This window comes from Natator depressus, chromosome 10 (genome assembly GCF_965152275.1).
Source record: "Natator depressus isolate rNatDep1 chromosome 10, rNatDep2.hap1, whole genome shotgun sequence".
Taxonomy (NCBI): domain Eukaryota; kingdom Metazoa; phylum Chordata; order Testudines; family Cheloniidae; genus Natator; species Natator depressus.
This window is the reverse complement of record NC_134243.1, coordinates 9,849,985-9,866,070: the sequence shown is the minus strand read 5'-3', so window position 1 is coordinate 9,866,070 and position 16,086 is coordinate 9,849,985. Positions and strand designations below refer to the sequence as shown.

Below are 16,086 nucleotides of genomic sequence, written 5' to 3'. Positions count from 1 at the left end.
ATAAGCTGTTAAAGCTTTGACTGACTTTCCAAAAAGGGGGGATGTCTGTTTCAAGGCCAGGCGTTTGTGTAACATCAGCATGGCAGTAGCAGGCACTGCTGAGCAGCTGAGGTATGCAGAAGATGGGATGGTGCATGGGAGACAGAATCAGGTCAATGGAGCAACTCCCCAGCTCTGCCTGTCTGTTTCAGCAGGGGCTACACTTTTTAAAACTACCCCTGATTTGGCATCCACACTCAACTACCCACAGAGCTACATACCCGCTGGGGCCTGCAACCTGGCGACTAGCCATCTAACTGCTGCCATTTGCACTTAGTCAAGTCCAGCTGCAAAAGTAACAGTGCCTTCAAAAGTATGCCCCTAGCTCCATGTGGGGGAGGTTTGACTTCTTCACTTACTAATGAGCTGCAGGCTGCCTGCTAAGGATTTATGGCTTATTCCGTAACCCCCCTCCCGCCCCCTTTTTTTGGTCCTATATGACTACAGGGGTGTTAACAGGCCCCTTCACCTTGAATGGTTAGAATATGAGGCAAATACTTATGCTAAACTGTCTGTTCGATCTTGGAGTTAGCAGTGCCCCTCCCAGACCTGAAGCAGAGCTCTGTGTAGCTCAAAAACTTGTCTCTTTCTCTCTCACCAACAGTAGCTGGTCCAGTAAAAAAGATTACCGCCCCAGCCGTGTCCTTCTAAGAGCCTGGGCTTGCCCCTGCAGCGGATAAGGCATCACCCATGCAGCCAACAAGAACACGTAAGAGCAGCCATTCTGCCTGGGTTGCAGCCAGGTCTCCATTTTGTGAAACTGTCAGCGCAGGTTGTTCCCCTGGGAGTACTTTACCAAAGCAAGAGGTCATATTAGTTCACCTTGGCTGGGGGCTTTGCTTTCAGGTGTGGGCTTCACAGGGTGACAGCCTCTCCCTAGGCCACCGTCGCTGAAAGCGGTTGAAGGGTCAGCTTTAGAGAAGGTTGAAAACTAGATTCCCCTGTGCAGTAGGGCCAATGCTAGAGCCGCGGAGCAGCCCACGCGGTGGTGATGAGGAAAGGAGAAGGACCCTTCCAGCAACACCCTCTTGCCAAGCCTGGGAGCGGTGGTTGTAGAACTGCAGCTGCTCTCAGGCTGTTTTCTCTTTGCTGTAGCCACTTTCCAGCCCCAGCGCAGGGCCCGGAGGTGGGGGTCCTAGCCTACCAGCAGCAAGGCACTACGCTAGGGCAGGGTGAACTGACTGTCAGGCCCTGGAGGAAGTGAATGTAACGCTCGCATCCATTCCACCATGACAGCCCATTGCATCAGCTTATGCTGCTAAAGCCTGTCCCTGTAAAAGTCATTTCCTGCACCCTTGTTGTTGTGTTATTTATTAGTACTTCAGACACCCCCAACCTCGGGAATCCAGCTTGACAGGCCAGAGGGTGACATTCTGCTGCCACCTTTCACAGCCCAGGAACCTGAGTTTGTTCCAGCAAAGCAGCTGTTTGGGGTTTGTAATAAATGTTCCCTGGCAGTTCTGGCCTACATTAACTGTAATTGTTATGTTAATCACTAGGTGCTCAAAATCTCCCAGGTGCCAGTGCTAGGTAACTCAATAATTGCAACAGCAGCCACTAGGGTCTGAGTGCAGAGGAATGGAATAGCTTGTTCCTAACCTCGGTTGAGCCAAAGAGAACTTTGCCTGGAATGGGATCTGTCCTCTGCAAAGAGGAGTGTGGGGTGGGCAGGTAAGTAGGGGGCTATGGAAACCCCATGCTCAGGCTGGCAGGGGGAAGGATGTCAGCTGTAAAATGAGCCCATGCAATACACCTGTGAGCGGAGGGGCGTTTGGATTGTAAAGCCCCTCCCTCACTCGCTCAGCAATGTCCCCCCTGGACCCTGGCAGAGCAGAACAGAGATACCCAGCAGTCTGAAAAGCAAATTGAGAACAGTTCTTTAGTCCTGGAATGGTGCAATTTCACACTGGATCCTCCGTGTTCCAGGTACAGTCTCTGCCCATCCCACCAGCTTTCGTGTAGTTGGCCTTGACGGCAGCTTTGTTTGTAGGGGGCTATGGCCAGGCCCTTGCAACGTGAGCGTTAAGAGGACGATGGTGAGCTGGAGCTGATTTTCTTGGCTATTTCCATGTCAGACTTGGCAACCAGAAACCGCAGCTTCTTCCCTCCAGCCCGGATAAGCTCCACTGCACTGGAGAGACCACACAACAGGAACAGAGAGGTTAACGCCATTGCCCCAGGCTCACTACCCAGAGCAGCGGCTGGCTGGTGTGACACACGAGGATCCCTCTAGTCAGCTCTTGCGGAGCACGGGTTGGGCTGGCAGTCCTGTTGGAGGCTCTCCCCCTGCTCCATCCCCCACTCGCCCTTGGCACAGCAAGTGCTAGGCAGGCTTTAGAGACAAGGTCCCAAGAGCCAGGCTTTTTGGTTGCAGCTGCTTCACTGCATTCCTCTGGGTAGTTGCTGTTTACTTGTTGGGTGGGGGTTTATAGTTACTCATCTCCCCCACTGCACTAACCTCCTCCAGCTCCCTAGCAATCAGGTTCTGTCCTATCTCCCCCTTACACTTGCTGTCCAGCTCTTTGTTCACATCAAAGAAAGCCAGGAGGGGCTGAAGCTTTAATTTACTTGTCCCCTGGAAGCATTAAGTGAGTTTGGAGCTGGGCTACAGCCAGGTGCTTGCCCTCAGGGTGATACTCAACACTAGGCTGCTCCTTGCTCCCCTTGCAAGATGCCATTCTTCTCCCCTGAGAGCTGGATCACTGACCAAGATGCACACACCATCTGCATGGTCAGTGCTACCAGCAGAGGTTATTTCTCCTCTGGAATTGCTTTTAATTCCATGAGGGTCGCAGACCGCTCAGAGCAACATCACTTATAAGAAACAAGGATTTCCTGCAATGCCCAGAGCTGTTCTAGTCAAAGTAACATCCCCTGTAGCCAGGGCTTTCTAAGGGCCAGGCCAAGGACAGAGGCTGCTGCTCCTTCCAACTGAATGGACCTGGGCTACAGTTCAAAGAAACGCCACTTGAGGGATTATCTTGAAAGGGTCATACTACCTGGCATGGTGGTGGACAGGGATGGAGTGTGTACTGCTCTAGCAGGTGGACTCCAGGGCAGGGAAATACCTGCCCATTCTGGCAGGAGAGCACTGATCTTTTCACCAGACACACGCTTTTTGCCAGCAGTAGCTATTTGAAACTCCTGGCTCCCCGGCTCTCTCACAAACTTTCGTTGTTGGTGCCACTTTGCTAGCCACATGGCAGCTCTCCTGCCTTCCCTGTGGTACAGAACACTCCCTGCTGTGTACTAAGCACATGGCTACTAGCCCAGGCATCACCAGGAGCAAGAGGACCTCAGAGACACTGAGCCTGCTCCGAGCAGGAGTTTAAAATGCCTGCAGCTGCTAGAGAAGGGTCTAGCAATGACTTTCTCCTGCGCTGTTGAGTACTGGGCCAAGACACCAGTAGGGCCATGCCTGCTGTTTTGCAACATACATCACGGCCTTCAATGCCTCCCACACCCCGGCTTCTTCCTTTTTTATTTTACCTCTGGTAGTCTGCTCCAATCAGACTGGTGCCGTTAACAGCCAGGATGCGGTCGCCTACGGAGAGTCTGCCATCTGAGGCTGCAGGACTGCCCTGGATGAGGGTCCTGATGTAGATGCCGGGAGAGTTCAAAGGGGTGTGCTGTCAACAGATAACGGTCAGTACGAAGGCAGAGGTGAGACAGGTTCTGCACAAGACAAAGGGCTACACAGCTTCTCGCACTCTACAGCTTTGGGTCGGCCGTGTTGGGAGCCTCCGTGTCCACTGGTTACTAGCTGCTGCGGGCATTTAGAACTCCTGCTTGGAGCAGGCTTACAAGGCACCGGGTGCAATTGTCAAAAGCCACTGAACAACTTCCACGCCACAGCCCCCTTTTTAAGTTGCTTTGGGGCAGCTAAGGGCCCCGGACCTTCAGTAAGCTCCCAAGTGTCTGTCGCTTTTGAAAATGGGACTTTGGCATTTCTGAAAATGGTACCACACTGTGTGGGGTGGGTTTGGGTTGCTTTTTCAATCACCTATAGCAGCCCGTGCCCCAAGGTTGCTCATGCCGGCGGAGCTGAATCTACGTGAGCAAGGGCGAGGTGCTTGTAGAACTTTTTCCAAGTGCAGATGACTTCGCAAGGGAAAAGGCGAACACGAGGTGCGTGTGCATGAAATGGATTTTGCGGTCTGTCCCCACCACCTACAAAGGGAGACCTAGGATCAGTGACTTCCCCCAGCTTATGCATTCCTGCAGCCTGAGAAGATGCCAAACACGTGCCCTAGTTCCTTTGTCCGCTCAGTGGGAGTCTCATGACCTGCTCCAAGAATTCTGCAGTACCAACAGGCCAAGCTTCTCCAAATGCCAGGGCAGGGCTGCTGCAGAGCTAGGAGGAAAAGCAGCTGGCTGAAATTCTGAGGGCCTGGCATCTACTGCTGCCTGTGGACCTCCTGGGGGTTCTAGTAGCTGGGTGTTTGCAGCCCTGGGCTACGGAAGCGCTCTAATCCACGCGGAAAGAAGGGCAGCCCTCCGCCCTCTTTGTACCTCCAGGTGGACAGAGGAGACTGCTGGCCACACTTCCCTTGTTCATTTTAATTCTGGGAGGAGCATAATCAACAAGCCAGGCTGCCCTCTGGCAGGACAAAGCTCCCTCACTGAGTGCACATGAAATACAGTCAGGACTACGGGTAAGGCCTTATTTTTCTACTGACTAATGCACTGCTGAGAAAGGCCCCAGTTACAGTGACCCATTGCACTAAACGAGATTGCAACCCCTAGCGCATGAGAGCAGGGACGTTCCTGTGACTTTTCTGCTTGCACTCAGCATTGGCTATTCTGAGCGTGTGCTGTGAATGCAGGGCAGGACAAACCATTTCATTCCTACTCAGCAATGAGCTCTTGGGAGGGGGTCCTCCACCCGGCCAGCATCTGGCCAGATTTTTTTTTGACATTCAACTATCACTTGTGATGGGGTAGGAAAGGCCTTCCTTAGTCTTGCATCCTTCTTCCGCAAAGGACTCTAGCAATAGCGTTGGGCATATTTAATTTCATCTATTCTCCACAGGCCTTGGGGCAGCTTTGATATAAGCATTACAGCTAGGTCTGAGCTAACAGGTGTCTGAGATCTGATTCCTTACAGGGCTTTATTGGGATCCATCAGAATAACCTAAGAGATCATGGCACTTGCATTCACCCCAGAGATTAATCCAAGCAACCACTTGGTCAGATTTCACAGGAAAGGAAGCTATAGGGCATACATGTGGCATTAGCTTTGCAGATCACTTTTCATCTTCATATAATACATTCCCTGCAGCATGAGCGCAGTTCTAAATATTCTGTGAGGCAGAGCAGGATGTACTCACCAAGCCATCAATCAGTCCCATCCCCAACCCAATGGGCCCTTTTTCCAACTCCACCACAAAGACGTAGCAGAAATCATCCGTGGCTGAGCTGCGACTGGAGGAAGCTGGCGTGGGATAGTCGTAGGGCATCGGAGAACATCCTGGGGCCAAAGAGATGCAAAGGGTCAGACAAATATTCCTCCAGTATTCACCCAACCCAGCCTGCTCCTCTCTGCACAGAGCTCCTCCTTTCTTGCCCCGCCAGCAGTCGCAGCTGAAATAAGCAGTGTATCAGCCAGGCTCCCTGGAGTGCCTCTGTGCTTGCCAGCAGCACATCTGTCGGGGAGGGCGGGCTCACTTCATTTTGGCTTGGCCAAACTGCCAATGCAACAACACTTCATGCAGGCAGAGCCGGCGCTAGGCATAAGCAGACTAAGCAATTGCTTAGGGCCTGGAGCAACTCAAGGGGGTCTTGTATTAGTTATTAGTATGTGTTGGGGGGAAGAGGGGACAAAAATATTCCTGATTAGGGCCTGCAATGGGCTAGCACTAGCCCTGACAGCTTGGGGCAGACAATGAAAATGGCAGAACATGCTTCCAGACAAGGGGCTCGGCCCAGAGAGGAGACCTTGGTGGCTGCAGGATCCATTAAATATCAGTCTAGAACGTCAGACATTGGGAAATAACATGGATGAGCCTGGGAGCGGCAGGATGGCTGGCAAAAGCGCTCTGCCCTCTTCCCCCGGGCCTGTCTGGAGAGCTCCAGAGCCTGTTGGCCTGAAAAGCTCAAACGGGCCTCTCCAACTGTAGCAAAGTGTTGCCCTCACACTGATTCTTGGATAAGGTTTTAGTCCTTGGCTTGTGCACATGCAAAGCCTGCTTGCCCGGCCCGGCTGAATGTCTGCACATACAGAAACCGGGATGCACAAATCCTGAGGGCACAAAATGACACTTTGGGTTGCTACCTCTGAAAATCTGGCCCTAATCTGCAGGGTTTCGGGAGTTAATGGGTAAGTTTTTCCTCAGCGGCTGGAGAGTTCTCAGAATAAATGGTGGCACGAGAACAAGCAAAGGCCGTTCAATTCCTCCAGCACGTTGGATTTTGCAGAACTGGAAATTTTTGGCTTTGGCTATGGCTTGGTACATGACGCCAATGAAGGCTCAAGCTGGCCATGACTCCACGCTGCATTCATGAATACGGAGGAGCCCAGTCAGCCAGGAGAGTCTGGCTTCCCATCCTGGCCACCATAATGACCTTATAAAACACTCCTGGAGTGTTGCCTTCTCACATGGATACAGGCTGCTCCTGGGGCTCAGCTGATGGAATCCACCCAGCTCTGCTTGGTGCTTTGTCTACAGCACACAGTTGTACTGACATCTGGCTTCTATTTGCTGGCCTTTCCTTTCCTCTCCTGGCTCACAGCTGGCGGGAGAGGGACTGGTTTTAAAAATAAACACATGGGCTTAATCACCCTGCCATTGGCCACGAGAAACGCAGCTGCCAATGTGCGCAAAATGTGGGATTTTCAACTAGCTGCTGTTTCAGGAGTGCCCCCCTGATGCCCAGGTGTCTTGCAAATCCCTTCCTGCCTCTGTTCAGTTCCATCTACTGGACACTGGTTCACACGTGCAAACCAATTACCTGCTGCTTCTTCAGGAGGGGCAGTGGGATTTAGATGCCAAGCACTCACTGTGTCCCTACAAAGGTCTGAAATGGATGCACAAGGCCTCTGCTTGCTTCTGGGAGCAAGGTCATAAAATCTTCTTTCTTTTACAAAATCTTCTGCACCCAAAGGCACTTCACAGTCTGTGCACACACGGCACCCACTGGTGGCTGCAGGGCGGCAGCTCATTGGCTAATAGCAAAGGGCAGGAAGGAAGGGAGCGGGGCGCTTTGACCAAGGGAGCCTGCTCTTACAGAAAGCATCCAAGGCTCTTCAGGGCCCCCCCAGAGCAGCCAGGCCTTTGGGACGGAGCTCGGTGTATCTAGCTTGGGACGATAAAGGTGAAGCTGACCTCAGCTGGGGCCGGGGCATGCAAGTATTGCTCACCTGATGGTTCAGGCAGAGGTCACGCTGCTCGCGGTAATCGTGAATTTTCATGCAGCCCGTGAGCCCTGCAGCTGCGGCTCCTCTGGGCCCCATTCCAGCCATTGCAACTCATGTGGTCGCACTACAATTCTGCTTTGGCCGTCCGCCCCACCATAGATGGAGACAGAGTGGCGGATGAGCCAAATCTGATGGGTGGTGCCACCTAGCACACGGGGTTTCAATGACTGAAGCAGGGAGCCGGACCCACCCCTGCTGGTGTGGGGTGAGCTCGCTCTCCAACCCCTCCCACCCCCGGGCTGGGACCCATCTGTGACTATGGAGTTTTTTTTCCACATACCTCTGCTGTGAAATTGACTAAACATTTGTATGACAAAATCGTTGCCTTGCTGATGGTTAGGCCACGAAGCCTTCCCCTGTGGCAAGAAGCAAAGAGGCCAGGCCGCGGAGGCCCACTGGTGCTGAATTATGCTCTATTCTCCTGGCTGCCATGCTTGTCTGACCCCCAGGCTGTTCCCCGGGGAACCAGACTTGTTATGGTCCCTACAGGAAGCAGTTCCTAGGGAAACTGGCAATGCAAGACAGAGCCTAACATGTGAGCGCTGGGGATCTGAGGGCAGGAAAGGTTCTCGGTACCTTCAGGGGTGGTGGCTTTGGTGCCATTGAGTCCATCCTTCCTGGGGTCCTGGATGACTTTCCCACAGCTGATGCTCTGAGGGGATTCTGAGCAGCCAGAGTCAAAGTTCAGAGGTGTATTGGGAGGGGTCAGTAAGCAGGAGGGATCCACTGGCAACACGCTGGCCTTGGAGAGGTGGTTTTTCCCCAGGCTGCTGGGCAGTTGCAGATGCTTGAGTTTTTCTTGGTGCTGTGGCTCACTGGTGTAATAGTCTCGGGGGGATCGGCTCATGTCTGTGGGGAGCGGAGGGCTCCCAGCAGCCTCTGCCTCCACACAGCTACCTGGGCGTCTGTAATCCGACTGGCCAAAGGAATTCCCCAGGGCTGGCAAGGTGAGTGTGTTCTCGGGCACCTCGGGGGCATTTTGGCTGGTGGGAACGTCTTTCTTTAAAAGGAGAAAAATACGGAGCGTTAGCCTGGCCCCTCTAGCTATCGAGGTTGCCCCTCACCTTGGTATCTGACCTCCACTGGGGGCAGGGAGGTGACTTAGTAACTTCTGCCTAAGAGCTTGAACATGGGGCAAAAGTGCAGCAGTGTGACCCCTCCTGGGGGCTGGGGCAGTGCGGTTAGCCCCAATGGTCAGCAGGGGGAAGCAGAGCCCAGAGAGGGGAAATGACTTGGCCGGGGTCACAGGAGGAAGCAATGTTAGAGCTGGGCAGAGACCCCAGAGTTTCCGAGTCCCCGTCTCGTGTCCTGACCACAGCGCGTCCCACCCACAGGTAAAGCCAGCCTTTCTGTGGGCGCACTGCCATGCAGGAGCCACAGCTCCGTGTAGTCCACTGCCCAGCAGCTGCACAGACAGGTGCAGGTTTACACCCGGATTCTTCTCGGTACATCAGTGGGTCCCAAAGCTTTAGCGATTAGGAATTAGTTAGGGCTTGTCTACATGGAGCAATTTACCAGCATAATTCTAACGCTAACTCCCTGGGCGGACACCTGCCCGAGCAGTCGGAGCTAAACTGGAAAGTGGCACTCTGACTCCGGAAAGGGTTCCCCTTAGGGCATTAGTGTGCTGTAACGATGGCCTGCCCACAGTGTTCATGTTGCCTACACTCCCCCTCAGCTAGGCGGCGCTGGCACGGCAGTACGCCTCTCCCTCCTTTGGTACCCCAATCGTTCCAAGGTTCTGCAATGGCGGGATGGCCAGTCTCTTGCTGGCTGGTTTCCAAGGACCTCCCTGGCCAACCCAGGACTTCACACTGGGGCAGCCGCCAAGAAAGTCAAGGAAATGCTCCAAACGCAGAGCCCTTTAGGCACCCACTGGGGCCGGCTGGGAGTGGGGGGTGATCTGAGGTATCCTCCTCTTGCTGCAGCAGGGAGCTGCACCCCGTGGGGACGAGGACAACGGCCAGGGGTCGGCTGTGCTTGCAGGGCCTGGGACTGTGCTTGCTGGAGGCAGGGGGATTTCCTGTCACTCCCCACCCGAGAACTGCTCCCTCCCGAGGAGTTCCACAGGGGAGGGGTGGCAGGGACACTGAGCCCTGATGGCACTTTACACACATTTGCCAATTAACAGTAACCCCACAAATGCCTGCGTGTGGACGTGAGAGCGGGCCAGGCTGCTTACACCCCTTGGAGCGGGAAGGACATTCCCCAGAGCCACCATGTACTCCCCACTTCTACCCAGACCTGCAGCCCTTTGGGCACAGAGAAAGGGAGTGAGACAAGAGGGATGGGGGGCAGTGAGACAGGAAGGGCACAGACAGGGAAAGGCTGCATTGCAAACTGGCACCTCCCTCCCCCTCCTTGCTAACAAGATTGTGAAAACAAGCGTGTCCTTTCTCCACACCTCCTCGCCCTCCTCCAGGCAAGGGGATTAGCGGCGCTAATCCCGCACAGCAGCGTGCAGGTTCCTCTGGTTTGAGATATCAGCTCGCTAGGGCTTCCCAGCCCCTGCGTCCCACAAGGCAGCCCCAGTAAACTCCCAGGGCTGGTGCAAAGCCAAAGGTGCGCACAGCCTGTGGAGTCGGGGCGATCGCACTGGTCTGGCTGGCACACTCCCAGGGCCAGCACGGGCCTGCGGAAATGGGGCCGGGGTTAGACTATCCCAGCCACGCACTAACGCAGGCTCCCTCCCTTCCGCTCTTCCTGGTCTGGCTCTTGGTCCCAACAGCCGCCCGGCAAATAATGCAGCAGGGCAGCAGAGGGCTCCTTTACTCTCATACAGTCAGCGTGCGCTTCCCTCCCAAAGCGGAGGCCGGGGGGAGCTTAGGATAAATACCCAGGAAGAACTGCGGCAGACACAAACCCATTGCTACTCCGCCGCAGGGACCCAGAGCTCTGCACGGTTCCCGGTCACTGAGAAAAGGCCAGTGTTGGATGACCCATGCTCTAGCCCAGGGCTTCTCAACCATTTTTGTTCTAACCCCTTCCCCCCCCCCCCAGCATGCAATTAAAAACTCCACAGTCCACAACAACTGCTTTTCTGCATACACCCGCCAGGGCCAGCATTAGGGGGTAGCAAGCCGGGCAGTTGCCTGCAGCCCCCATGCCACAGGGGCCCGCCCCAAAGCTACATTGCTCAGGTTTCGGCTTCAGCCCCTGGCAGTCGGGCTTCTGCTGTCTCCCAGGGGCCCCAGGGAGTCTAATTCTGGCCCTGCTTGGTGGACCCCCTGAAACCTGCTCACGGCCCCCCGTCCCCGGGAAGAACCACGGCTCTAGTCATTAAAGACGGCACCACACCGTCCAATTCCCAGCAGTGGGGGATGGACGAAACCTCCATTCCAGGGTATCACATTCACATGCTGCAGGAAAGGAAAGACGCACAGAAAGATCCACCTGGCTGATCGGCTGTGCTATCTTCTGGCTTCATTGTCCCTCCCCCAAGTGGGTGCATCTTGCCTAATGCCCCTGGGTACCAGCACCTCCCTCTAACTCTTCCCTCATATGAAGACTGTGCCACTTGCCCCCCCCCCCGAAAAAGTCTAAGATCAATGGATTGGACTAACGAGCCCCAGGGAGCGGCAGAGGCCAATGTGGCAATGTCAGCCACTGCCCAGGAAACCTGGAGAGAGAGCAGGGTCATGTTTTCTGGGCTCAGCTACAGCAAGACGTGATGGGGCTTAGAATATGGAAAGTGTGACTCAGTAACTCCTGGCTAATAGGATCAAAGCCGAGGGAGCGGCGGGGGGCGGGCGGCGCGGATCGAAGCCGAGGGAGCGGCGGGGTGGGGGGGGGGGGCGTGGATCGAAGCCGAGGGAGCGGCGGGGGTGGGGGGGGCGGCGTGGATTGAAGCTGAGGGAGCGGCGGGGGGGGGGGCGCGGCGCGGATCGAAGCTGAGGGAGCGGCGGGGGGGGCGGCGCGGATCGAAGCCGAGGGAGCGGCGGGGGGGGGGGGGGGCGTGGCACTGATCAAAGCCAAGGGAGCGGCGGGGGGGGGGGCGCGGCGCGGATCGAAGCCAAGGGAGCGGCGGGGGGGGGGGGGCGCCGATCGAAGCCGAGGGAGCGGCGGGGGACAGTATGGCCTGGCAGGTAGAGCATGGGACTCAGAGGTGAAGGTGAGATTGTGGGAGATCTGTGCAGGACGGCCGGGGATCTATGATGTCCCTAAGAGAGGGCTAGCAGGGACAATGCTCTCCCTGGGTCAGCGATTGCTACCTTCACGGGCTCCAACTCCAGCAAGTCACCGGCGTGGGGGCTCTTGCTCCGCAGACTCCACAGGAAGTGACGGATGTACAGGAGATGCCGGTACACATTATCGTCCAGCGTCTCCACCTCCAAGTCCACCTTAAATCCTCCACTTGGCAGGACGATGGGCGGGTGGTTATCAAAGGACTCTAGCACTTCGTCTGCAAAACACAGGGGAAAGCAGGTGTTGGTGTGTGACTCACCTGAGCCCCAGCCCTGCTCCCAGACTGTGGAGCCATTGCTCTTCCCCAGGTCCTGCAAGCCAAGTATCTGCATGGGGACCAATCCCAGCATCCTCTAGGTCACAACCCTACACAACTGGCCTCCATGTGCCAGTGAGAAAGGGGCAGGGGGCACTAGCTAATGCCTTCACTCTGCTTAGCTCCCCTGGGTTGTGCCCCTTGCTTGTTCCAAACTCTCGAATGGGTTGTTCAGAACCTTTATCTCCTCCTCCCTGTGTCATTTAGAAAAGGGCTCTGTAGCTTCCAGATCCACCGCTCTGGGGCCCGTCCCCCCTACCTCCCGTAGCTGTTGCTAGAAGAGCCATAATCCAATCTCTTGCACTCCTTGATCCATTTCCACCCACTTCACCGTGTCCTGATCTCTCTTTTCTCCGGTAGCCAAGATCATGCTGCTGAGCCCTGGGGCACTTCCCCCTGCCCCAGGGCTCAGCTGAAATGCTCCTCCCATGTCACAGCCCGATATGTCTGGGTACATGCTAGGAAGGATGGTCTAGTGGTTAGGGTGCCAACCTGAGACTTCAGAGAGCTGGGTCCAATGCCCTGCTCCACCATTTGCCCTGGATGAGTCAATCTCACTCCGCACCTTGTCTGTTCAATGAGGGTAAGTACTGCCAACATGTTAAAGACTGCGAGGTGCTCAGCTCTATGGTAAGGGGGGATATCAACACCATAGATAATGGCATTGATAGCACAGGATACAGCCAATGTTCACCCACCGGGGGAGTCACGTGTGCCCTGGATCTGTCGGGGAAGACTGTGATTCCACCACATTGTTACCCCCTGCCCCACCGCGTGCCCCTGCATCGGCGTGGCTCAAACCGGAGTCAGGACACACCACGTTCAGGCTGACAGTGCAGCCCCAGCTCATGCTGCGTGTCTAGGTAGAGCAGCATGTGGAGGCCATGTGCTCTAGTCCCTACCATACCAGGCTCAGCCTTCAGCCCGAGCTCCCTTTGCCTCAGGGCAGTTCAAGGAGACCCTCAAGCTACAGGACGGTAGTTCTTTGTGGCTGTCCAGGGTCATGCAGGAACCCCTGCAAAGCACAGGAGGTTACAAGCCCCATAAAACACTCGAAGGACCAGCAAAACTTGGGATAACCAACCTGTACTGGCAGGTCTGAGGAAAGTACCTCTTGGGATGCAGCCTAGTGCAGGTTTCACTGCCCTGCAGCAGTGCGGGGGATACAGGACGACCACAACAGAAGCTCTACCGAGGGCACAGATCACACCGCCCCCAGTGCAACGCAGGCGCACCAGTGCTGTGCGCTCACCTGTCTTGAAGGCTGCAGGGCTGTCCTCCTGCCAGGCCGCAACACACCCCACCTCGGACGCTGCCTGGGACTGAGTCAGGATGTGATGGAGCTGAGCAGGGCTCAGGGCGGGGAACTCAGCTCTCAGCAATGGCCAGGTCATCTGAGCAAAGACAGAGAGAGCTGAGGCGACAGCCTCAGGACGGTGCACAGGGCAGACAGCAGGGAGCGAAGCAGGCTTATCAGTGGGGAATGAGCTTAGCACGGCTCGTCAGCAAGTGAGCAGCACGCTAAGGGGTCTAGAGAGCCCAGGAGTGGCAGGGCACCACTGATGCTCAGCTGTGTATTTGCTTCACTGCTACTTCCAATACGGGAGCTGCCTACTGAAGCCAAGGACGGGATGTAAGACACAGAAAGCCTGAAATCCTACCTCATGCTACCAATGCCTCGTGCTGCTGCTTCCCACCAAAATGGGTGCAGATGTTGGTTGAGAGGATGTGGCCCCCAAGGTTTGGCTTTGAAACAAGGCGTCCCATTTCCTGGGAAACTACCCGGCAATTTTGGGGCAAATACATTCCCGCAAATCGGCCCCTTCGTCGCCATATTCCAAGCCGGCTGTCCCAGTCCTGCATGGGCATGCCCTGGGGCAACTGAGCCATGCCCTGCTTGGCGCTTGCAAAGGTGCCGCCCAGAGGCACGGTTCGGGAGGCAGCGTTTGAAAGCCTGGCCTAGCGCGAGAGTGACATCACATTCCGCGGGAAGGATCAAATTCACCCAGCACACAAAACGCACCCGAGTCTCTGAGATTTCGCATGTCTTGACGCTGGCACGTTGGATCCAGTGTGATTTCTGGAGGGAACCCTGCCTTCCACTCCTACCTCAGGGAGCTCCCATGTGGGCCCAGTGTCGGGGAAAGGGCACTGATTCCCCCACCCCCTCTGCTTTGATGTCCCATGATTCTTCTAACAGGAAAAGAGAGGGAAGCTGCATATGAAAGAGACTGTGGTGCTTGTGGCTCCCTGCCTTGGGGAGATGACCCCCCAGTTAGCATGGGGAGCCCCATCTAATAACTGGCCCTCCCAAACAATCCCCATGACGCTCACAGGAGCTCTCCTGCCACTCGCAGGCCCAGACTCTCCCAGGGATCTGATTGGATTCAATGGGAGCTAGGTGTCTACAGACCTTTGAGGATCTGGGTCCCAAAGGCCATCGATACCCTGGGCCAAGAAGCCCACGCACGTCTCACCTGCACCAGCTGGGTGCTCGGCATGGCCAGCAAGTGAGCCACGCTGGAAAGCTTGCTGAAGAACTGCTCGGCCAGGTGCCCGAAGCCCATGCCCCGCATCCACTCCAGGAGGAGCCGCAGGCCGGCGCGGATCTTCACTCCTTTCGACCAGTGGAAGCAGCCTGTGGACAGGGCGGGGAAGAGAGAATGAACAGCCACATGCGGCGCCGCTTTAACCTGACTTGCAGTAGGAGCCCGGCCCTGCTGCAATACAGACAGCTACAGGTTCAGAAGACACATGCCGACCCTACTCCCTGGCGCAGATACAACATGAAGGCAATCGGCTGTCAGGGTCAAAGATTGCTCTGTCCAGCCCACCAACAGGCTCAGCCAAGGAGAAGTCAGACAACCCAGTCACTTGGCTGGCAGAAAGCAGCCCCCTCCAGCCAGAGCCTGCATATTGGGTGCTTTGCCTAGCTGCACATACTCGCCCTGCTCTGACTTGGACACAGCAGAATGGTGGCCAAGAGCAGTGAGATTCGTCTGCTCTGTGTGGACACGAGAGACCCCAGGGCATCCTTCGTGAGTGCCTTAGCCAGAATGCCCTGGTGCCCCCATAGCGTTGCACAGGGTGCTATTTGGAGGTTAGCTGCCAGCCCCAGAGACAGCTGCATTTCAGTTGCGCTGTGTGTAACGTTTCTGAAGCAGCTGGGCATCCTGCCGCAGGACACGTGCTAGCTGCGTGAAGCACATTTCAGATGGATACAGATAAATGTCCAGTTGCAGGAGTCTCCTACGAGCAAAACCTGGTGCTGTGGGGATGGGAAGAAACATTTTTTCAAGCTATCATGTAAACTAACTTCTCCTACTCTGCAGTCCCTGCCTCCCCCAGGAGGCTATCGCAGAGCTCCTGCATTGTCCACGAGGACTCCACCTCCACCCGCATCCAGAAACCGATTCACCCGCTTGGACTGTGCAAGGCAGGCAGCTCTCCACACCGCCCTTGTCCTCTTCTCCCCATGCAGTGCGGGCACAGGGGAAGTCTCTGCGTCATCCATCAGATACTGACTGACCTGAGCTTGCTGTCCGCCAGATACCTAATCTCCCCAGACTCTCCTTAGCTGCACCCAGGTAAAGCCAGGCCATAGAACTGGGGCAGCAGAAATGGCAGTTGCTGATCCTGGGGTTTTATTGAGAGAGATGCACGTCAGTGCTCAGATCCAGTTTCTGAGGAAGGCCAGGTTCTTCCGCCTTCCCCCCATGATCCTGCATGGGGGTGACCCAGCACTTCCCTTCCCCCTGGGATGATGTGGGGCCCTAAGGCCAAGCCCAGCTCCGAGAGCACAAGAGGCAGCGCGTGGCCCAGGCAAGGAGCCGGCTGTCCCAGGGGACAGCAGGATTTCACACTCTAATCTGCTCTAATCAGCTCCCACGTGCAGGAAATCAACTCCAGAGACAAACATTTGAAAGCTTATGCTGTCCTTGATAGGCAGCGAGCCAAGCCTCAGCCTGTGGGCCCATGGAAATGGGGAGGCGGGGGGCGGGAGGGAAGGGAGCTGGTGCTCCGGTTAAAAGGAAGGAACTACAGCGGCAGGAGGCTGTAATCCAACAGGGCTGGGCTGCTCCAGCGCCCACCGCCTTCCACACTAGGAGCTACTGAGCCCCCTCCCCCA

General features: G+C 55.8%; 1 protein-coding gene across 2 annotated transcripts in view; it reads right to left on the bottom strand.

Moving 5' to 3' along the window:
* Window positions 1–112: 112 nt before the first annotated feature.
* Window positions 113–16,086, bottom strand: part of RADIL (Rap associating with DIL domain) — a 69,849-nt gene continuing 53,875 nt past the window's right edge. For both annotated transcript variants that reach the window (XM_074965161.1, XM_074965162.1), the window contains 7 exons: window positions 14,435–14,595; window positions 13,210–13,351; window positions 11,668–11,858; window positions 8,033–8,456; window positions 5,370–5,509; window positions 3,529–3,668; window positions 113–2,170 (listed from right to left, as the gene is read on the bottom strand). In XM_074965161.1, the coding sequence (XP_074821262.1) occupies window positions 2,062–2,170; window positions 3,529–3,668; window positions 5,370–5,509; window positions 8,033–8,456; window positions 11,668–11,858; window positions 13,210–13,351; window positions 14,435–14,595 (1,307 nt within the window). In that variant the 3' untranslated portion in view covers window positions 113–2,061. The remainder of the gene's footprint in view (window positions 2,171–3,528; window positions 3,669–5,369; window positions 5,510–8,032; window positions 8,457–11,667; window positions 11,859–13,209; window positions 13,352–14,434; window positions 14,596–16,086) is intronic.